This window comes from Thyridium curvatum (assembly GCF_004353045.1).
Source record: "Thyridium curvatum strain D216 chromosome Unknown NODE_21_length_474914_cov_86.438106, whole genome shotgun sequence".
In the NCBI taxonomy this organism is placed as follows: Eukaryota; Fungi; Ascomycota; class Sordariomycetes; order Thyridiales; family Thyridiaceae; genus Thyridium; species Thyridium curvatum.
The window spans coordinates 267,763-290,012 of record NW_022156776.1 but is presented as its reverse complement, the minus strand read 5'-3'; the positions used below and the strand labels follow the sequence as shown (position 1 = coordinate 290,012).

At 58.2% G+C, this 22,250-nt stretch overlaps 7 protein-coding genes across 7 annotated transcripts; 2 read left to right on the top strand and 5 right to left on the bottom strand.

Moving 5' to 3' along the window:
• Positions 1–689: 689 nt before the first annotated feature.
• On the bottom strand, positions 690–1,864 carry E0L32_004453 (uncharacterized protein; the record flags this gene model as incomplete). Its single annotated transcript, XM_031138865.1, has 3 exons — positions 690–775; positions 899–1,724; positions 1,817–1,864. The coding sequence occupies 3 exons, from the start codon at positions 1,862–1,864 to the stop codon at positions 690–692; spliced, it is 960 nt and encodes a 319-aa protein (XP_030997184.1).
• Positions 1,865–2,711: 847 nt separating this feature from the next.
• On the bottom strand, positions 2,712–4,847 carry E0L32_004452 (uncharacterized protein; the record flags this gene model as incomplete). The annotated part of the gene is made up of 1 exon (XM_031138864.1): positions 2,712–4,847. The coding sequence occupies one exon, from the start codon at positions 4,845–4,847 to the stop codon at positions 2,712–2,714; it is 2,136 nt and encodes a 711-aa protein (XP_030997183.1).
• Positions 4,848–6,545: 1,698 nt separating this feature from the next.
• On the bottom strand, positions 6,546–10,376 carry E0L32_004451 (uncharacterized protein; the record flags this gene model as incomplete). The annotated part of the gene is made up of 7 exons (XM_031138863.1): positions 6,546–7,479; positions 7,561–8,201; positions 8,256–8,748; positions 8,807–9,822; positions 9,876–10,002; positions 10,083–10,267; positions 10,326–10,376. 7 exons carry the CDS (start codon positions 10,374–10,376, stop codon positions 6,546–6,548), a joined length of 3,447 nt encoding a protein of 1,148 aa, XP_030997182.1.
• Positions 10,377–11,530: 1,154 nt separating this feature from the next.
• E0L32_004450 (uncharacterized protein) lies at positions 11,531–12,496 on the bottom strand (the record flags this gene model as incomplete). The annotated part of the gene is made up of 1 exon (XM_031138862.1): positions 11,531–12,496. The coding sequence occupies one exon, from the start codon at positions 12,494–12,496 to the stop codon at positions 11,531–11,533; it is 966 nt and encodes a 321-aa protein (XP_030997181.1).
• A 4,407-nt stretch (positions 12,497–16,903) lies between these two features.
• On the top strand, positions 16,904–17,632 carry E0L32_004449 (uncharacterized protein; the record flags this gene model as incomplete). Its single annotated transcript, XM_031138861.1, has 1 exon — positions 16,904–17,632. The coding sequence occupies one exon, from the start codon at positions 16,904–16,906 to the stop codon at positions 17,630–17,632; it is 729 nt and encodes a 242-aa protein (XP_030997180.1).
• An 87-nt stretch (positions 17,633–17,719) lies between these two features.
• Positions 17,720–19,459, bottom strand: E0L32_004448 (uncharacterized protein; the record flags this gene model as incomplete). Its single annotated transcript, XM_031138860.1, has 4 exons — positions 17,720–18,679; positions 18,737–18,963; positions 19,020–19,264; positions 19,347–19,459. The coding sequence occupies 4 exons, from the start codon at positions 19,457–19,459 to the stop codon at positions 17,720–17,722; spliced, it is 1,545 nt and encodes a 514-aa protein (XP_030997179.1).
• Positions 19,460–20,586: 1,127 nt separating this feature from the next.
• On the top strand, positions 20,587–21,678 carry E0L32_004447 (uncharacterized protein; the record flags this gene model as incomplete). The annotated part of the gene is made up of 3 exons (XM_031138859.1): positions 20,587–20,639; positions 20,705–21,256; positions 21,342–21,678. 3 exons carry the CDS (start codon positions 20,587–20,589, stop codon positions 21,676–21,678), a joined length of 942 nt encoding a protein of 313 aa, XP_030997178.1.
• Positions 21,679–22,250: the final 572 nt, after the last annotated feature.

Genomic DNA, 22,250 nt, shown 5'->3' with positions numbered 1-22,250 from the left:
TGCCGGGAGCATATATGGACGGGCTATACCTAGATTCATTCTTTTTTTTCTCCGCATTTTGTCTTGAGAGAGCTAGGCACATTGTTGCCTATGTTTTGATACATTTATAGAGATGCTCTGATCATCATTGATTGCTTCATGTGGGCATTTGCAATACCAAAGCAATATTCCCGATTACTGCAACACATATTATTCGGCAAGATTTAGGGAGGAGCTGATTATACGGGGTATCTTTAATGTAATTGATCTCGATACTTTTGTTCAATGGCTCTTGTTGGCAACGAGTGACGCCACCCGAGACCCGACTGACTAGAATGCTATGCCACCAAAAGGACGAGAACGACGGCCTTTTCGCCATCTCGTTTTCGTCGCGACGAGAACCACACTGGGCCATTAGCATCTGTTTCCATGGCAGCGGGAGAGAGAAAAGCGAGGAAAAAGGAGGAGAAAATGAAACCAAACGCTTTCCGAGAAACGCCGTCGAGCCCGCGCCCCCTGATATGCGCCATGAGAAGAAATGCCTTGTGTGTCCCGCCCCCCGCCTAACCGGCCCGCCGCCTTTTTGTTTGCGCAAAGGCCAGCGTGAAAAACGGCGTTTTCGTTGGGGAGGGGAGGCGAATATTGAGCCGCGAAAGTAAGCCACAATCGCGAGGGGCCCTAGATTTTGTGCAACAACGATCAGTCACGATTCAGTCCTGGTCATCATTGGTCTGGTAGATGTGGCGGCTGCGCGTGGGGTCCTTGCGCATAGCCTGTCCCGAACCGGTGAATCCAACTAGATAAACGAACACGTCAAGAAAAGGTTAGCCATTTGTTTGTCCACATCTTCGAGACCTCACTCAAGTCGGGAGGAGGGGGGGCAGAAAGAAGGGGGAAAAAAAGAAAAGGAAATTCATACCTCTACCGCGAACGCCCTCGGGCGTACGGAACATGCTGTCCTTCTTGTGCGCCTTGCCAAACTTGGACTTGTTGTTGAAGTCCTGCCACTTGTTCTTGCCGGCCTCGAGCTCCTTGTTGGCCTTGATCTTCTTGAACTTCTTGGGCGGCGGGGCCTCCTTCTCGGCCTGCTGGGCGGCCAGCTGCTGCTGGGCCTCCGGGTACAGGCTCGCGGCGGCCGACAGGACGACGCCGTTGTTCGTGCTGCCGCCGCCGCTGCCGCTGTCGCCGGAGGTGGGTGCCAGGGGCGCGGGGGAGGCAGTGCCGCTCTGGGGCGCCGAGGAGATGGCGGAGCCGGAGCCGGCTCCGACGGGCGTGCCGTCGGCCTTGCGCTTCTGCACGACGGGCCGGATGTCCCTGGCCCGCAGCGTCTCGACCGTGTCGTAGCTCTTGAACTTGACGGTGTACATGGGCGCCGCGGAGGAGCCGGTGACGGAGGTGATGCGCGCCGGGTAGAAGCCCCGGTCGCCCGAGAGCCACTTGGCCAGGACGGTGTCGTTGACGTGGTAGCTCGCGGGCGCCGCCGCGGCGGCGCTCTCCTGCTCCTTCTCCTCTGAAGCAGAGGCGGGGGCGTCTTTCCTGAAGGCCGGGTGGTTCTCGCGCGACCACTTCTCCTTGGGCGGCGGGGGCGGGCTGGCCTGTCTCGGCGGTGCCGGGGCGGCGGCCCTGGGCTGGAGCTCGGCGATGGACTCGTCGAGCATCTGGATGCCCGTCTCCAGCTCGTCCTTGAGGGCGACGAGCTCTGCGTTTCCCGGGTCATCGCGGAGGGAGGAGATGACGATGTCGAGCTGTTTGGGGGAGAGGGGGGGGACAACAGTCAGCGAGTGCGAGACGGACGATGATGGAGGTGTCTGTCGCGTGTGCTCTCGTTGCAACTTACCTGTTCCTGGAACAGGCTCTTTTCCTCCTCCAGCTGGGCGGTACTCATGGTGCCGGATGGTATCGCAATGTGAACTTTGGATTGTGGGATTTTGGACTGCTGGGGACAAAGTCAAGCCTCGAAAATCAGGGAACAAGATGGAATGGGCGGGTGTGAATGGAAGAAAAGAAGCCCGTTGAGAGAATGGGCCAAAGCTGGGCCGTCCAGTCTTGAAGTCGAAGAGGGAGGGACCAGTAAAACTTGGGCTTAGTCACCCTTATCAGGCTCCTTATCGATATCCCACCCCCGGATTTCAATATGCACTTCCGGCAACTATTCTGCCGGCCCCGCTTGCCTCCAACGCTCTGTTGGAGAGATAACTACCCAGGTAGCATCGAGCAGGAATCACACAGAAAGAGATTGTCCCGAGTGAAGCAGCATATGAACATCAGTATTCATGGCCTTCTAGACCAGAGCAGCAGACCTCTAAAATGTATCGCTGGGCACAAGAATCGTTCCCTCGGAAGACCAACAGCAACAATAACAACAATAACAGCAATCTCATCGCTTCCGCTTCCATCCAGATCCCAGAGGATGCAGCTAGACAGTCAATACATTGAAATCAAACACCACTCCCATGTGCCATGTGTATGCATCCATGATCACCAGGACATGCAAACCCACTTAAGGGAAAAAAAAAGCAAGAACCTCCAGGGCCAGCAAGACCCTTCTCTCCAACGACTCCTCCTCCAACTTGTCCTCGCAAAGGCCTCCCATTCTCCTTCCCACAAGCGAGATACATGAGAATCCCATCCTCGCTGCTACTATCACTGGAGGCAATCACCTCCCTCCATCCTGACCAACACCACCACCACCGCCACCACCACCACCAACACAAATCTCCCAGCCAGTCCCCCTACTCCTGGCTGGCGCTCAGGTCCAAGTTCTTCTCCCACAGGTTGCGCAGCAGCGCCACCGTGCCGTCGTCGTCCTCGCCGTCCACCAGGCTCGACCCGCTCAGCGCGCCGCCACCACCACCACCGCCGCCGCCGCCGCCGGCCGCCTCGCCCGACGGCCCAGCCCCGTTGGGCCGCGCGTACGACGTCGCGCGCTTGGGCGTCACGGGCCTCTTCGCATTGCCGACGGCCGCACCGTGACCGGGCCCAGCAGCGCTGCTCGGCCGCTGCTGCTGCTGCCTCGCCTGCTCATCGCGGAAGCTCTGGCTCAGGCCGAACCGGCCGCCGCCGTACTCGGACACGCGCTTAGCATGCCCTGCTGCACCACCACCGCCACCGCCACCGGCGCCAGACCGGCTCGGCGTACCACCGCCGCCGCCGCCGCCGCCGGTGCCGCCGTTGGGGATGCGCCTGTTCTTGTCCGCACCGGGCAGCTGCGACAGGCGGGCGATGCTGCGGGCGACGGGGTTCTGGTACCGCCGGACGACGAGGTACTCCATGCCCGTGCGCTCGAGCAGCTTGCCGATGCGCGGGTCGCGCGTGTCGTAGCCGGCCCCGCCGATCAGCGCGCCGGCCGCGACCCCGGCGCCCTGGTGGTGCCGGTGGCTCGGCTCGATGGTCGAGCTCGCCCGCTGCAGGTCCAGCTTCTGCTGGACGCGCGTGTCGGCCGCGGGGGGCACCACGTACGCTCCCGCCCGCCGGGCCCTGCCTCCTCCTCCTCCTTCTCCCGCCGGCGATCTGCTATCCGCGCGGCCGTCCTCGTCCGTCCAGTGGTCCTCGTCTTCCCTCTGCGCCGCCATCGAGCGCGCGGTGGCCGGGCCGGCCAGAGACAGCGCCCCCATAGACCGCGGCCTCTTGAGGCCCTCCTCTTCCTCCCTGATGCCCGAGCCGGGACGAGACGAGCTCCCCCGCGACGCGTTGTAGAACGAGCTGGATCCCGTAGCCGCCGACCCCACGCCCTGGCTGTTAGTCACGAAGCGCGACGTCATGTCGTCCTTGGCGCTGGCGCCGCCGGCGCCGGCGCCGGGCAGGTTCTGGCCGGGCGTCTGCGGCGTGCCCGACAGCGTCGACGTCGACTGCCGGCTGAGGCCCGAGTCGGGCGACTGCTCCCGCGGCTGGTGCGCAGGCGGCGGCCTCGCCGACGCAGACGCCGTCTCGCTGGACATCATGGGCGGCGCGCCGGTCGAAGGCGTTCTCTGCAGTAGTCTCGATGTAAGGTTGATCTTGTGCTGGACCGTGGCCCGGTCGGGCGCGCTGGACGCGACCGTCCCGGCCGAGGAGGAAGAAGCCACGTCTTTGCCCTTGTCTCTGTGGTGTATGGACGACGACAGGCTCTGCGGCCTCGAGTCCTCGGGGCTGGCGGGCTGCCTGGCGGACGACTGCCCGCTGCCGGCTACCGATGTGCGCCGCGACAGGTACGGCGAGGCCGAGGTGCTAGCGTCCACCCACTCGTCCTCTTGATCGTCGTTGCCCAGGTCGAAGTGTACCTGGGTCTTTTCGTTCTTGGTATTATGGCTACTGCTGTTGCCGCCGCTCGCGATGGCGGCCTTGAGCTTGTCGACGCCCGGGTTGGACAGCGAGCGCTTGAGCTGGCCCGACGACTTGTTGCGCTTGCCCACGTCGATGTGCGACCTGTTCCGCTTGATCAGGCTCGAGTGGGACGCGTTCTTCTTGATCAGGTTGGTCGTGGAGGACTCGCGCGACAGCTTCACCTCCGAGGTGGCGCGGCGGTGCGTCGGCTGGACCCAGGGCAATTGGCCGTCGTCGTGCTCGGTCGGGTCGGGCGAGGGCTGCCGGCGCTGCTGCTGCTTGGTCGAGGATGCTGCGGCGGCGGCCAGGGCCGCCGGGTGGTGTTGTTTGTAGAGGGCCTTGGAGGAGGGCACGCGGGCGTGTAGTCGTCCGGCGCCGCCTCCGCCGACAATGTGTTTCTGGGGCTTGGTGCGGTGCAAGCCGGTGTGGTGACTGCCTCCGCCGTGCTGAGAGGCCTGATCGCTGACCTGAGAGTCGCTGTCCTGGTGGTTGATGCCAGGTCGTTTTGATTGGCTGGCCGAGGACGAGGCGTCGCCGCCCTCTCTGCTGCTTCTATCCTTGCCCATGCTTGCTTACTTATTTTTTTATTGCCGTATTTTCCCCCCCCTCACTCGCTCGCTGGCTCGCTCACACACGCTCTGCCACTCGTCTCGTCTCGCCTTCGGTTGTGTGGCAGCAGGCTTATGCGGTGCAACAGGCTTGCTCCAGTCCTTGTCTTGCTCCCTGCCCAATCCCAGATCCTGTCGGGCCTTTTTCTCCAGCCCAATCTGGGAAGCGTTCGCTCTGTAGTTATGACTCCGCTATGATGCGTTTATCGAGGACCTGTGGCCAGGCGAATCCCATGCACGCACGCAGGAGACTGGCTGTCAAAGTCGTCGGGTCGAGACAGTGGGCGCTTTGTGATTACTGGGAGAGGGGGCAATTGATTCGTGTAAGAGTAGCGATTGACGTCTCGGGGGTGTTGGTTTTTTTTTATCTGCCAGCAAGGTGTTGCGATTGCAGTATCCGGTTCCGTTTGGGATGTCTGCCTGCAAACTAGAGCGCGCAGCTTTGTTGAACTTGGAGGATGGTATATGCATGCACGTAGTCGCCAATAAGCACATGCATGGACTGCACTGGACTGGTCTTGCACAGTTCCGCGCTGTAGAGAAGTGCAAGTCTAGCCCCGGAGCCTTTGTGTTTCCCCAAAAGGACCGAAGCTCAACGCTGCTGCAGGCCGTGCCCGCGAATCGCTGCTGTTGTTGTGGTGGTGTTTGCTGCACCGAGGACCGGAGTCGGAGTCGGACGTGGAGAAAGGTGAAAGATAAGTGAGTGAGGAGCCACGATGGAATAGATTCGACTTGAAGAAGAAGAACAGATTCCACCCCCCATGCCCTGCCAGCAGCTAGTTCAACCCACAGAGGCCAGCCACTAGCCGTAGTCCCATTACTCGTCTGGATTTTTAGTTGAAGGACTGGAGAAGTCGAAGAAAGAAGAGGCTCCACCACCCAGCCCGACCTGACTGAGTGACAGTGTGGTCCAGATCGTCGTCAATTAAGCATTTCCCACCAAGGCTAATTAGTTAATGCTCCAGCGTAACTCCAGCTCCAGAAGCTCTGGAATCCCACTGGCTCCCATCATCGCTCCAGCTCCCACACCCTCCCAGAACAATAACCTTTACCGGCAAAATACGGGCCTTTACTGATTGGCTACAGCGCACACAGCAGCGCCCCCCCCCCTGCCGCCGAACCACGGCCGACCAAACCCTTCTGACCGGTCCGAGGTCCATCGAGTTCTGGATCCGATCTGATCTCAAATCATTCTCACCGTGCTAGGTTTAAACCGACATGCACATGTCAAGCCGTTGTGCCTGTCCTTATACGCTCGCTGCATGTAATGCATTTCGCTACTACCATACATGTACCTAAGGCATGTAGAGTTGATACACTACCCCTTATTGCTAGATATCAACAACTCCAACAACCCTCTGCCCTCCCTCCCCAAGCAATCAATCGCTCAACGCTCTGATCAGACCAAGAGTCCATAGGCCCAGCTGACAGACCACCATCCAATGCCTCCGACACCCGGGAAACCACACTTTGCAAAGCGCCATGTAACGCACCTTCATCAGTGCAGCCGTAGCCGTAGTCCACACCCATGCTCCGCCCTCCCATATCCTGCTCCTCCGTCCTCTCCACAACCCGCCGCTGCCCTTCCTTCCCCCCTTCCCCTTCCCCTTCCCTGACCACCCCACAGAGCCGCCGGTACAACGAGAGCCGGAGGCGCTACCTAAGCGGGGACCCCTTCCCCGGCGTCCACCCCTGGTGCACCTGCGCCCCGAACCCGCCACCGCCACCGCCACCGCCACCGCCACCGCCACCGCCACCGCCACTGGGCGTCTGCTGCTGCTGCTGTGGCGTCTGCTGCTGCGCCGGCGGGGGCCCGAACCTCGACGGCGTCGACGGGCCCGCCAGCCCCTCGATGGGGATGGGCGGCGTCTCCGTCCGGACGACGGGCGGGCCCTCCTCCCGGCGCGGGGGCTTGAACCCCGTGTCCCGGCCCGCCCGGTAGATGTCCTGCAGCATCGCCTCGAGGATCCCGGCGTCCTCGAACTCGAGGTACTTGCGGTACAGCTTGAGCGCCGTGCGCGCGTCCTCGATCGAGTCGTGCGTGTCGAGCTGGATGTCCTCGCGCAGCAGGTACCACGCCAGGAACGCCAGCGAGAGCCGCCGCAGCCGCGCCCGCAGGAAGAAGAGGTCGATCGTGTCGACGACCTGCGCCCGCGGCACCTGGATGTTGATGACGCGGAAGTCCTGCTTGAGCCCGTGGCCCAGGAACCGGCAGCCCAGGTTCAGCAGCACCCAGAGCTTCTTGTACGCCGTCTTGAGCGGCACCAGGTTGTGCCGCGACGACCGCGGGTCCAGGTCGCCCTGCGTGATCCCCGAGAAGGTCGTCAGGTAGTCCACGATCGGCTCCTGGATGATGATGTAGTCGTCGATGAACGGCAGCCCTTCGTCCTCGCCCTGGCCCCGCACCACCGAGACGCGGGCTAGTGCATGCGTCATGGGCCGGATGGTCTCTCTAATACCGTCCGAGTTCATCTCGATCTCTGGCTGTCTGATGGCCACGAACTCGGTGTCGAGCGCGATGATCGTGTCTGGACCAGGTCGCTCCGTCTGCTGGTCATAGACCCGGTAGGTCTTATCCTCCGAGTCAGGTCTTGAGAGAGATGTGTGTGTTAGCTGGAAGCTGTCGCAAGCTGGCATGGTGCCGGAGAATTAGAGAATGAATGAGACTTACTTGGTATCCATATACAGCACCGACGTGTCCAGGTGATTCTTCCAGTCCGCGTCGATCTTGTTGTTCGCAGACTTGAGGTGGAACGTAATGACCGCAGGGGTCTTCCACGCGGTGTTGAACCCCAGCGCCTCCTTGCTCGACACGGGGCGGACGAGGAAGTCGTTGAAGAGGTGCCACTGGCTGCTGTTCTCCGGGGCCGCGGGCTCGGCGTGCGCGACGTTGACCAGCGAGACCAGGTGCGACTTCTGCGCCTGCGGGTGGCCGCTCTCGATGTTGGCCGCCATGCCGATGAGCGAGTACACCATGACGTTGTGCGCGCCGCGCTGCAGGTGCAGCTTGAGGTCTTCGCCCTCGTAGCAGAAGAACTGGCCCGAGGGGTCCACTATGATCCCAATCTCCTCGGGCAGCCAGCCGGGCGTCGACCACCAGCGCTTGAACTCGGGCGGCTGCGACGTCGAGTACGCGTTGAGCACCAGCACCGACGGCAGGCTGTTGATCGTCTTGCGCGTCGAGAGGCTCTGGTACCGTTGGCACCGCCCGCACCACCCCTTGTTGGTCGCGTCCTTCTCGATGCTCGACTTGAGCACCTGCGAGAAGGTAATCTTGGTGGCCTTACCACCGCGATTTTGCGGCTGCTGTCCCTCTGGCGCATTAGCAAACTGTACACATGTGGATATAGTCAAACAAAGACATACCGCAGGGTATTTCAACTCGTTCACATAGGTCAGCTGTCGTCTCGTAGTCTCCGTTCTGCAGTTCGTGCACCTCATCGACGTGATAGACGAGGTCCCGAGGGCCTGCTCCATCTCGGGCGCGCCAGGGAGGATACGCTGGTAGTCGCGCGTGATCTGGTCGAGCAGGAACCGCGTCAACTGTTGGATCATGTCGCCCAGCGGATTCTTCTTGATCTCGTCCTCGATCAGGCGGAGGCTCTTCGCCTGCTGGTGGCTGCTCAGGATCTTGAGCATGTTTGTCGCCTGGCAGGTCGAGCCTTCCGCCTTTTGCAGCATATCAAATACGTAGCCGAGCTCGCACAACAGACACTGAGGATGCAGGCACGCGCTTGCGGCGTGCTGGAGAGCGAGATTCCGAATCAGAGGCGTGAAGTGCAGCACCTGCAGGAGGCAGTTCGCATACGAGTTGGCGATGTGGTTCTCCAGACCTGCGTATCGAGTCTTGTTGTAAAATCTAGAGTGATTCATATTAGTCAAGCCCGACGTCTGATGCCAGTGTGATTATTCCTTACCCGAAATCAAAGTCATCCACGCCAAACTTGCTGAACTTGATCTCCACAGTCCGATACATACTCGGGGCCTCGGGCATCATACTCTCCAACTCGGTGATCGCCAATGGATCGGCAAGCTCTTCGGCGTTGCCCGAGGCCGTACTGCCCGTCGGGGCGTGAGCAGACTCTCTGCTCTTCTCGCTCAGGAACTTGGGCGCCTGTATCGACGCCGACTTGTCGGAATCGCGAGTGTTCTCGACCTGGTTGCGGCGGTAGCGCGGGTTCGACCGCCCGTACAAGCCGTACTCGGTCTTCTGCAGAGTAGAAAGATAGGTGCCGTCGAACTTGACGGGCGGCGCGCCGACGTCGCTGATCGTCGTCGGCCAGACCGACAGCAGGGTGTCGTTGTAGAAGGGCATGCCAACAGAGTTGAGAGGCGTCTCCGGGTTCCAGTCGATATGCTGCGCCATCTCGTCGTGGGTCTGCAGCTCGAGCTGTCCGGGGATCTCTGTGAACTGGACCCGCGATGGAGAACCCCACAAGTGTATTGAACACTCGGTATCGGCCATAGCGAGGGCTTCTCCCGTGGGCGCAATTTCGATGCCCGTGACGTACGACAGTATGTTTGCCTGTCTGACATTGCTGGTGTTGGGGTTCATCAGGTCGATGATATGCATCTGGCCTTGCTGGGACACGACTATGGCAGTCGTCACCATGCGCGGATGCATCCGGACATAGGCGGCCAGGGGCGGGAATGCGACAGGCGACATGGAAGTCATGTTTTTGAGGTCGAACACGTTGACGTAAGGGTCAAACATGTAGGTCATGGCGGCTTGCTGCTTCAGCGACGCGCCGCAGGTCACGATGAAGTCGGCCCTCACGTCCATATCGTTGATAAAGGTCGAGTGTGCGTTCCACGTCTTCAGGATCTTGAAGCTGATGGGGTCTAGAATATCGACATTGCCGTCGTCTGTGGCAGCGCAAATGTACCGACTGTTGTTCTTCATAATAGTATAACGATGCTGCGCGGGTATCTGCTGGAAGTCTTAGTATATCCTTCACCCAAGCACCCGGGTCATTCCAAACATACACGCTTGGTGATCTCGCGCTTGTTCAGATCGATAACGAACATCGTGTCCTGCATGCCGGCGACGAGTATCTCGGTCGTGCCGCGGGATGTGAAACTCATGCATCGCATATCTTGCATTGCCTCGTCCCTGGATTATGTCCAATGCGAATCAGTATACCAGTCGACCGACCCGCGGCAGTGGACACACTGCAACCAGCAAGCACGAACCTGATATTCCACAGCGGGACACCGCGTCGCAATGCCATATGCACATTCTTCGGACCGAGAGCGATGACGCCCTTGTCGTTGAAGAGGATCTGTCGGACGGGGCCATCGGTGGAAGGGTGCGCTTTGAAGGAAGTGTAGCGCTGGAGTTCCGGGCCATAGAACGAGTTGACACGGCCCTGTTCACGCTTGACGATTAGGCTCATACTCTCCACGGGGATACATATCGGCGGGTCAAAAACGTACGAATTCGTTGCCCGCCCAGAGCAGTTCTTGATTCGTGTCAAAGGCGACCATCGCGACGGGGGTCGGGAGGCTTGTCCCCCCCGGAGGGGGAAGCAAGACACGGGCCAACTACATGTTGAGAGCAACACATCAGCATTCGCTCGGTCTTCGGCGTTCCCTGAGCTCCAAGGATCGCACGGGAGAAAGGGTAGCTGGGTATCGTGCAATGGGCTGGCGCATTGCCAAACAACAAAACGCGAAGGTCCAGCGTCCGGGGGGAGATCGAAAAGCTTACTTCTGCCCAGTCTGGATCCATGTCTGCTCAATTGTCACATCTTCTAGGGGTCCGATCCAGGTGCGCAACGCAGGAAGATGGAGCTCGGGAGCATCCGCCGTGCTCTTCGGTTTGTAAGGGTTGTCGCGACGCTCTTTGAGTTGCTACCTCATAAGTAGGCAGCTTGATTCATACACTTGTCTTTCTTAGTCCTCCGACTAGCCCCGTCGCCTCTTGAGCTCAAGAAACATGCGCGTGAAGTGGGCTAGAGGCTAGGTACCGTATTGAGGCTGACGCGTGGGGTGGAGGGGCACGCATCCCTGCTCGCAGTAGGTATCCGTAGTGGGCTCAGCGCCCGGACCAGCCTGTTTGCACTGGGGTCCTCACCTGTGGCGTGGCAGCTGGCGTCCACCCGTCTGTGGGCCATAGCTCAACTTCATTGCCAGGAATCCACGCATTCTTACGGAGGGACATATCGCGACCACATGTTCGAAGTAATCTCTTTATTGCACGATCCGATTGATCGTCACTATTCTGAGCTCTACAAGTGTATGGCTCATATGGTATAAGGATTTTGGCTAAGGCAAAAAAAGAAGCCTTCGCAGCACGCGCATCTTCGAACACAAGTGTGTCCCGCCAATGGTTATCTGTATGCCACCAAACGCCCAAAAAAAGACATCGTTCGTCTTTTATCCAACGAGAAAAAGAAACAATGGTGTAAAACGAAAGGTTCATGATCGAAGTCGTACGATTGGCCGGTTTTTATCGCCTTACTTCGTCAGAAAACCAAGGTAGTCCGCAACGATCAACGTCACCATGCTGCAAAGAGTGTCAGTTTCAACGGCTAACCTCGGTTATGTACCCCAACCCAGATAGGAAATAGTAGGAAATCCATCCACCACAGAACAAAAACAGCAAAACTGCAGCACGGGGGAAAGGGACGGGGGATTACTTACGCGTGAGGCGCAATGCGGACGTAGTACGTCCCAAAGCCTCGGTAGAAGCGCATGATACCCTCCTGCTTTGTGACCTTGGCGAAGCAGTCGGCCATGCCGCTGTAGGGCAGCTTGCCATCAGGGCCCTTCTGCTGCTTCTGCAGGCGCGTCTTGACAAAGTCGAAGGGCAGGGAGAAGAACGAGGCGAAGAAGCCCGCGATGGCGCTGGCGCTCAGCGTCTGCGCCCGCTGGGAGAGGCTGGTCTTGTCCTTGAGCTGAGCCTTGGCCTCGCTGAAGAAGGCGAGCTGGCCAAAGTTGAGCGCCATGGCGCGGACAACCGTGGGGGCGGCTCCCGCCCACAGGGCTCCGATGCCTTCGCTCTTGGCGATAGAGCTGAGGGCGTCGATGACGGACTTGTAGTTCTTGCGCTCGGCGATGGGCTTGAGGCCGTCGCTCTGCATCCGGATCAGGGCCAGATCGGCCGGGTTGCCAATCATGGCGGCCAGACCACCGGCCGAGAGACCGGCGAGAGCCCGCTCGCCAAATCCAACGGTGTTACCCTTGGCCTTGGCACGGGTAGTGAGACGTCCCATAAAGGTATCAAAGAAGCCCAGCCGTGCCGTGGTGTAGACAGCCTGTCTCAGCAGACCGGCCGACAGACCAGTGTAGAGATCCAGTGCCCTTCCGCTCGCGAGGATCTCGCGCGTGACGGAGAGAGGTGTCGGCTTGGGCCCGCCAGCCACACCCTCGCCGGCGAGCTGGATTCTGACCTTGATCATGTCCACTGGCTGGATGACCGTGGTGGCCACCATACCACTTATGCCTCCGTTGATGAAGGGCAGAGCGGCCCTCATGAAGGGCGTGTGCAGAAAGTCGTTGGCGACGGCGGCCGTCTCGGCCTGTGCATTTTTGGCGGTGCCCATGACTTCGGCGGATGTTTTAGACCGTGCTGCCTCGGCGGCTTGTCTAACAGTGCTGCTCATGGTACAGGGGAGAGCAGCTATGAGGGTTGGGCAAGACACAGGTCACTGGCAACTGGAGGTTCCAATTGTCAGATATAGACTGCCAGGGTCAAGATCCGCGAGCAATGACACTGATGCTATCTAGGTAGAAGAGAGTCAGCGTCATTTCCGAGGAGATACGTTCGTATTATACGATAAGCCCAGGCCACGCCTGGCCAGGGTCTCGATCGGCTGTAGGCGTGGTTGAGCCGAACGAGATGTTGTCATCGCAACTTGCCCGGCTAACAACCATACGTTCAGCCGAACGGTGCTCTCGACACCACAAGCCAGGGGCCTGCCCAACGTGGCCAGGGAGCGGGCCAATGATTAACCAGCCCCAACCGGGTCTGCTCGGCATGGTGCGTTTTGATGAGGCTCTCAGGGTTGGGTGTGTTTTGCGCTGGGCATGTGGACCCAGCCGGAAGTGGATGGGAAATCTCGGGCCACCCGAGGGCCGGAATGGGCTGAGAGCCGGTTTTCCCGCATCCACGCCCGCACCACGCGCAATTGGAGGCTCTCTCATAGGCCAGAACGGCGATAACAGGGAATAATACGGACCCGATACAAGGTATGAAAGCTTGAGAATTGCCTTACCAATTGAATCGCGGATATTCTGTAATTAATCGTATCGCGCGCGGAATCCGAGTAAGAGCTTCGTCGATTTCGCGATCCGACTCGTGCAAGTGCAGTCTGGTCTCGGGTGGGGGTGTTTTGGTGCAAGTCGGCAACGAGACAAGGCAGATAGAGCAGAGCCAAAGCAGCAGAGCCTGGACTAGGAGGCTGGCAGGCAGTAAGGAGGACGAGGATGGTAATCAGCAAGCCGGAAAGCAGCGCATGCGCAACCAAGCTTTATTGTAAGCTGGCAGGCAGGACAGGCAGGTATTCCAGGTAATCCGGACAAGACACCAGCCACTGCTAGTTCGAGACTGGTTCGCGTTGTTGATCAGCCAGGCGGAGATGGTCGATCACAAGGTTTGGCGCAGTGTTGGGGAGGGATAACCCTTATTTATGGGACGGGTTGAATGGATGGATGAACGGAGGGAACGATGCGCGAGTTAAAAGGCGTGCATATGCTTCTGAGGGGAGTCCTCGGGAGAGCTTCACAAGTAAGAGCGGCAGAAGGGCAGGGCCGGGACCAGGACATAGAAGTAGGTTCGGGCAAAGGCATGAAAGGGACATGAAAGGGAGGGAGGGTCGTCATGTGCGACACCGATACCTCTGAGCAGTTCGCGCTGGGATACATTCCCTCGGAGGTAGAACAAGGCAGGACCACCACGACCACCACGCGGACTAGCTGGTTCGTGCGGGGTCGAATGGATGGATGGGGATGGCATGTTTGCTGTTGGGAAGGTTTCGCCCTCCGACTGCGTCTGAGTCAAGTCTATTTCAGGCACAGCCGCTGGCCAGGGCCGCTCCGGATGGACGAGCCAGCGAGGGGGGGGAAAAGGCGAGTATTAAGTCATTGCTGAGTATCGCCAAAAGGCAGATTGGCTGGCATGTTACAAGGGGCATACATCAAGGGCGGCTGGCGGCATGTGCTCAGATGCGCAGTTAGCAGCATACATGATGTAAATGCTCCCCTTGGAGTGCTTGGCCATATGTGCGGGCCAGTGTGGGAATGAATGCCTCGCGCCCCGAGCGCATCGAGCGACATTGATGCTAGGATTCGGTAGCAATCAATCCTGCTTGGGCTGCTTGGAGGGGATGCAGCACACGACACCGGAGTAACGGCAGAATGCGGAGGGGGGTTTGAAGCAGGAAAGCAGGCATGGAGAGAGACGAAAGGGAGGGGGGTTAGCCGGGCGAATCACGCGGGCTCGCGGGGTGATGCCACCCTCCATGATGAGGTGGTTGTGTGGTTGTGTGGTTGAGTGTCGATCTGATTTGTGAGCTCCCAGCAAGCGAGACATCCTTCACGGGGGCTCGGTTCTTGGGAGCTATGTTAGTTAGCACCGCACCCATTCTCCTCTGCCCAGCTCCCAGGTCAGGTCGAGAACACAGCAGGTTTTCGATTTCCAGGGCACTGGAACGGGCTGCCCTGACATGAAGCCGCTTCGAACCGTACCTGCATCTTGGACAGCCGCAATCGCGTCCATTCTCGGCCTCGACATTCGTGATGTTGAAAGACGACTGCCCGATGGGTCTGAGTGGGGAGTAACTGCCGCGACAGCTCACAAGGTGCACGCCCGAAATGCGGGGTATGCAGCTTTATCGATAACAATTGATGACGACGTCTGTCTGTCGTGTCGCTTGCTGAGGTCGGAACGACTTGTCTTGTCCTCGATAATGTTTCGGAGCGCTTCTGAGGGTCTCGAGAGGCGAAAAGCCCATACTGTGAGCCTCGTCCATTCGGACAGAGGGTGAAAGGCCTCCATCTCGAAGCGCCAAAGCCAAATCGAACGAACTGGGGTGTGGTGGTGTGTTTGCTAACATGTTTCAGCGCGGATCAGATTGGCCAGCGTGACGTCGTCGGACCCCCAGTAACTGCCTAGTACAAGTACTTGTATTGACTTGGCTCCGCTAGGCCCTTGTCAGCCAGGGCCCGGCCTGAATCCACAACAAGTCCAGAGCTAACCCCAATTGAGTCATCTTCGACTTCACAGCACAACCGACACGATAGACCCGACCTGGTGTTACTGCTTGCTAACTCAGTCATGTAATCGCTTGAGTTAGCTTCGTGATGACAAGTCTCTTGGGAGATCCTTTCAGTTACAGCTGCTTGTCGGACTTGGACGGTACTTACCATCGATACAGGTCCTCGCCGACTTGCAGCAAGTTGCACCCACCGGAGATGTGGCTTTCAACAATGGGGAATCACACGACTAACCTCCGAGGATATACCTGATATGAATTTAGGACCTCTACGTAGTCTTCATCACCCAGACCCGACAGAGGTACTGCTTGGCATCGATGAGTCGTAGGTGCCGAACAGTTCTCCGCGGAACCAGTGTCTACATCCGCTGCGGACCTGTACGGGAGAGGCAGACCTATGTACTCGTCACCAAGGGGTTGGTAGTGAATTCTTCTTAATGAATCCCTGATTAGCTCTTGTCCTTCCCGTTTCTGTTATTGTTGTTGTTGTCAAGTTGGTTCACATCAGAGGTTGTGTCAATTTAGCTGGTTTCATCAAGTCCCTTCCAAGGTCACGAACAAGAGCTATATGGGCTAATATGAGGCTTCATTAGCACGAGTGCTGATTTAATATCCTCTCCGTCACGGGGAATCGAAATCAATGCACTCAGGACTTAGTATCTCTGAAGATCCCATATTCATGAGCCCTGGAGTGACGGCTTGGTCGGCCCAGTGAAGCTACTGGTTAGTCATTTGATATCCGCAGCTTCACAACGACTGTACGCCCTATCTCGGGACAGAAGATCACTCCAACGGGTGCTTCGAATGAACCCTTAGCTGAAAGCTGGTCCAGGATCGTCTTGTTGGTCTCCCGTCTGAATTTCGTATTCCATGTTCGTGAGCATGTGGTGCTAAGACTGCGCAGCTTGGGATTCGGAACATCAGATTTGATTCGTGACATTCAAAGGCGCGCCATCGACGCACTTACCATACATGTATCCGATAGGGCCTCATCATGCACGGGTTCAAATATGTCTCCTATCGTGGCCGGGACCCGGAGCAGCTTTAGTCCACCCAGCCCGTTGCCCCCGATGAATACCCGGATGCACGGCCCCTCGCCGTTCCAAGGTGAGAGGGAGGTGAGCTACGCCCTATAGGACCGTTTAGACCCCTCTGGTCTTCAACGGGGGGAGATGGTGTAGCTGGATGAGCAACTCGTTGCCTATCCAAAAACACCAACCTAACTCCCCCAGTTCAGACACGTCTGTTCGACCCCTGCCCCCGGCAACAGGAGTTCAACTCCCCGGTTGGGCGAGGTCGAGCAGTCGCAAACAAATTCTGCGATTAATAACCTTCGAAAGGAGGAAGCGGGGTGCTGTAGCTGACGAAACCTGCATAGGATACGTCCTGTAGGTGGAGGGCAGGACCTGAAGGACCGGTTTCTTTTTTTACTCTTTTTCTTTTTGCCTCCTTTCATCAATTAAGATCGTGATCATTCCCCAAAGTGATGATGATTTTTGTTCTTTTTTCCCCCCTCATCCTAAATCTCCAACGTCTTGTATACCTCTTGCAAACAATGATGATCAATCTCAGGTGGTCAATAGCTGTGAACCTCATTCGTATGACCTGAGAGGCACCTCTCTCCGGTTATGTCATGTCCACGTGGCGACCGGGATTTTCAATCCATACAGTCTACCTTCCCAGGCACCCATCCCAAGCCCGTAGACTACATATACCTAGGTAACTCGTCCCCCTCCTTCATGTTCATTCCTCTTCTTTTCTCTCTTCACCTCCCTCCCTCCAATAATCGCCCCGAAAATGGTGTTCGTCAAGTGGAAATACAACGCGGCCACCACCCTCGCAACCCTCGAGGTGACCCTGACCACCTCGCCGACACTCTCGCTCAGCGACCCTAACGCCACTCTGGACGTGACGCTGACAGCCCGCATCGCAGAGGCAGCACCGGACCACCAAGGCGAGCCCGTCACCTTCGCCGTCCACCGCTCGGCCTTTGAAGTCTTTGGCGACGATGAAGGAGGCGTCGACATGTTTGCCCGCGGCGCATTCGGCACCATCTGCGGCGTGGACGGGGAAGGCCAGGCCACCGGCAGGAAGATATCTCTGGGCTTCTTCCGCGTCAACGAGATAATGAGGAGCGACGCGGCCGACCTGAGGGAGCGCGGGCTCACGTTCCTGACCGTGCCGGGGGACGGGACGGAGGCGCGCGCCACGCACCGTCTCGGATGGGAGCGCATCTTCCGGCACGAGGAGACGTTGTCCAAGGCTGATCTCCGGCCGGGCGAACGGTTCAAGATGGGTGTGAACGACGGCTACCTCGGGACGTCGTGGTGGTGCTTTGGAGACCTGGAGGGAGATCTGGCGGGGAAGCGGTTCCACCAGTGGACGACGGACACTTTTGGGGAGGAGAAGCCAGACGACGAGTTCGTTCGCGAGGGCAACTGGGTGCTGGGCAGGGATCCCAAGTTTCTCCACTGGACAGTTCACAAGGACGACGAGAGGTGTAGTATCTTCCAGATAGTAGAGTAAACCAGTAAACGTGATGGTCTTGATTCATGTCCCAGATCTAAAACATTTTCATGATCTCATAAAGCTCTTAACAGTCTATGATGCATTTTACGCACTGACGACCAACCCCCCAGCTCTATTCCGCGCATAGCAAGGCAGACCGCCCTCCATGGGCAGCGTAAGGCTCGTCTTGGTCACCCTCTCCCTGTCGTCGACGGGCGCAAAGTCAAACATCCACACCAGGCTGGCGATGCACTGCACGGCGATCACCTCGGCCATCTTCTTGCCGAGGCACATGCGCGGCCCGCCGTTGAACACGGGGAACTCGCCGGAGCCCCGCTGGATCAGCCGGTCGTTGCCGTCGAGCCACCGCTCGGGCTTGAAGTCGTCCGCATCGGAGCCCCAGGTCGATTGCGACCGGCCCATGGCCCACAGGGACCAGACGATGATGGACGTCTTGGGGAGGAACGTGCCGTCCGGGAGGGTGGTGTCCCGCTCGGCCTGGCGGATCTCGAAGGGGATGGGAGGGTAGAGGCGGAGGGCCTCGTAAAAGGTTGCCATGGTGTAGGGCATGTTGGTCGAGTTGAAAATGGTCGAGTTGAGCCCCGAGGAGGGTGGGGAGTCAGCTGCAGCGATGACCTGCTCCGCTTCCTTCCTGAGCTTCTCTACCACGGCAGGCTCCCTCATCAGCCGGTAGAAAGTCCATGTCAGCGCTTGAGCCACAGTGTCCCGGCCGGCAGACAGGTAGTTCAAAGCCGCGTCGGCAACCATGTTCTGGTCGGGCACAGTGTCTAGCAGTGACTGGATGAGACTTCCCGACACCTCATCAAGCTTGCTGTCTTCTCCCTCCCCTGACGCAAAGGCGTGGCACTTGCCGGCCTTGCGATCCTCCACCGCGCTAGCAACGATGCGGTTGCCAAAGTCCTTGACGATAGCTAATTGCTTGCGAAAGTTGGCGCCAGTAAAGACTTCGGTAATGAACCATAAGGGGTTCTGAAAACGCTCAGTGGAGGCACCGGAAGCCTCGTCAAATGCTTTTGTGAATGCATCGTCCGCGTGCATCTCCATCTTCAAGGGGTGTCAGTACAGACCGATTTTGCATCTCTCCCTTTGAAGTATACTTACATTGTATGCCATCTTGCCCATGAGAAGCGACGTTATCTCATGAAACACCACTTGGAGGTCTACCACGGCATCGTCCTTTTCGTCCTTGAGAAAGTCTACACTGGCAGAGAGATACTTTGGAAGTGCTGTGTCGGTGAGGACCCTGAGGTTAGGAACATTTAAAAAGTCCTTGCCAGCCTTTCGTTGTATCTGCCAGATCTCGCCATCTGCATTGATGATGCCGTAGCCTATAGATAGAGCCGTCAGTGCTGCATCAAAGCGATATGATCGAGGCACAACCCACCAAACAGGTCCCACAGCATCCCCTTGACAAAGTCGCCCTTGCTGAAGATGCCCTCGTTCTTGAAGACGTACTCGACATTCCGAGGATCATTGATGACGATACCCGGCGGCAACGTCGGCACCGTGATCTGGAACGTCTCCCTCCCAAACTGGCGCTCACACTTGACGAACCAAGAGAAGAGCTTGTGGCGTGCTTGAATGAATAGCAAGCCATTCCCCACCAGTGGTAGTGTGTTGGGTGGTTTTCTTTTTAGAGCAATCGTCTCTGTCAGCGTCTTGTTTATGATGAATTTAGAGCATTGAGAGGCGTATGAGAGTATGAACCAACCTCAATGGCTTGCCATCCCGCCGGATCCGGGGTCGCGTGAGGACAAAGTAGGCAAGGACCAGCGGGATCGCCAGACGGACGAGCCAGGTCGTGAAGCCATGCAGAAGAGACATGGCGTTACCGAGCAGGGCAAAAGGTATCGGCCGCGAGGCATTTCACGAGGTCTGAGACTGTTCACTCTGAGGAACGACTTGTATGGAGTGTTTTTTGGTTATGAAACAGGGCCCCTAAAAGCCTGGAGTTTTATTGTGGATTTACATGTGAGAGGTGCAGACTGGTGAGTCCCCAACGGAATGATTGACGCACCCGCCCGTGTCACCGCGCGGGACCATCCACCACACTACGACAAGCTGTCTGCAAGGGGCTGAAGCTACACTTGACCCCGATGACGAATAGACTCTGTGCCCGGCAACCTATTGCGTTGTTATGATCACGCACAACGTCTCTAGCGCATCACACCGCCTTATGGTTCATGTGAGCAGGATGCCAGTCTTGAACAGTGTAGATTCATAACTACCTTACCTATATGTGACATTCCATTTCAGTTAGGTAGTCCGAACGATGATTTGATTCCCTGCGTGGAGGTACTAAACTGCTGGCGGGCAATTCTTTTAGCGCTGTAAGCACGCTATCTTTCACTGAGGCTGACCCGGTACGACCGGGAATCCCTGGAGGCTTTTAGCGGAAGCGAACCCCCCTAGTTACATGTAGCCACAAGTCCCACCAGCGGCCCTCGAGGTTGTTGAGGTGAAACGTCACGAGCTTCATCAGAGCTCTCCGCCACAGCCCATTACGCGCACGGAAAAAGGTCTGAAGCCAATTGGAGCCGAGACGGGCCAATACATGCTTCCGGCGCATGTCAGACTTGACTTGTGACTCGTGTTCACTTTCACCACCTATCAAGCAGGCCCGGTTGTCGTGCAGCTCAAGCTTCCTTGCCGAATAACGACTTCTTGGCATCAATTACGAGCTGTCCCAAGCTCCGCAAACCGACGTTGTAGGTATTCTCTCAATACCAATTGGCTTCTTAGTCACTCAATCTCCATTCGACAGAGGATTCCACGCCTCGCCCGGCCAGACAGGATCAGACAATATCTCAGATCTCGGCGACTCCCCACGCAAGCAGGTAGGCATCTCGCAGGCTAGCTTCGAGATAGCTGCGAATAGCCTCATCACTTGCTCCTCCAGCCCTACCCTCTCTGCCGACTCTTGCACCCGGAGCAAGTTCACTTAGCCAGCCATGGCGCCGCTCATCCCACGGATGCATCTCTTTGAGATTGACGACCAATCTTGGTACAAACCTAACCCCCTCCCCCTCTCTCTCTGTGTGAACCCAATAAATTGACATCAGTCCTCAGGTTCCACCCCTGGTTCCGCGCCCGCGTCCAGGCCGCCCTGACAATCGCCTGGATCACCTGCCTGCCCCTGGTCCAGTCCACCTCCCCGGCCCGCGCCGTCGCCTCCCTGCTGGCAGAGCACGTCCTCGGCACCAAGGACGGCCGGAGGCAGCCCTGGGTCATGATCGACTTCTGCGCCGGCGCCGGCGGGCCCACGCCCACCATCGAGCAGCACGTCAACGGCAGCGACGGCGCCGGCAAAGGCAGGAGGGCCGCAGGCGACGACCAGGAGCACGAGCCCGTCAAGTTCGTCCTGACGGACCTGCACCCGCACATCGACAACTGGCGCGAGGCCGCCGCGCGCAGCCCCAACGTCAGCTACGAGCCCAGCTCCGTCGACGCCAGCCATGCTGATCCGGCGCTGCTGGCGCGGCATGCCGGAGGCGGCGGCGACGGTGGGGAGAAGCAGAAGAAGAAGGTGTTTCGCCTGTTCAACCTCGCCTTCCACCACTTTGACGACGACCTCGCGCGCGCCATCCTCAAGGACACCGTCGAGACGAGCGACGGCTTCGGGTAAGCCGCTGGCCACACACCCTCGTCACCTCCTCCCCCCTCCCCTTTCCCTCGATAAAGCTAACTAACACGCCCACCCACAAAGGATCTTCGAGCTCCAGTCCCGCGACGCGGCCGGCTTCTTCTCCCCGGCCATCTTCGGCCTCGGCATCCTCGCCCTGGCGCCCTTCTACGCCTTCAAGTGGCGCTCCCCGGCCACCCTCTTCTGGGCCTGGCTCGTGCCCGTCCTGCCCTTCGTGCTCGTCTGGGACGGCTGGATCTCGAGCCTGCGCACGCGCACCCCGCGCGAGGTCGAGGTGCTGCTGCGCACGTGCGGCGCCGAGGGCGGCACCGACCGCTGGGAGGTGCGCAGCGGGAGCGTCGAGCACCTCTGGCCCTGCGGCTTCGTCAACTGGGTCATCTGTCTCAAGAAGGATGCGTAAACGGGGCGTGGGGGGTGATGGGCATGTGATGTGTATATTGAGATGTCAACAATGAAATAAATAACTGATAGAGATAGACATTGACCTTGGTGGTGTTAGGAGTCTTTTGGGGCCAGAGCTGATGCTTTACACATGCATCAACGCGAGAAAGTGTACTTGATAGGAAAGCAGCTACATTAGGATCCATGGGCTCGGCAACACCTTGAACCCTGTCTGCACACGGCACGATGAACACTTGTGATGGCTACTTCTTGAGTAAATATGAGGGGCAACTTGGAGCATCCTCTCACAATATACGAATACTGTGCAACAGTATATCAAGAGCCACACGCACCAATGACACGGCATAGCATAGCAAGGACAAGACACCTATTTTTGAGAGGTTCACATTCTTATTTCTGAATTCGTGCCTATCATAATGTATTCAAGCTTCCAAACAACAAACAACCTCTCATTCTTTTCCTGGATGCGACACAACTGATTTGCAGTTGTCGAGCATTGCCAGCCACCACCGCCCACCCACACTTTGTGTCCTTCGGAACCATGATAGTCATCGGCAACAGTTTTTTCCT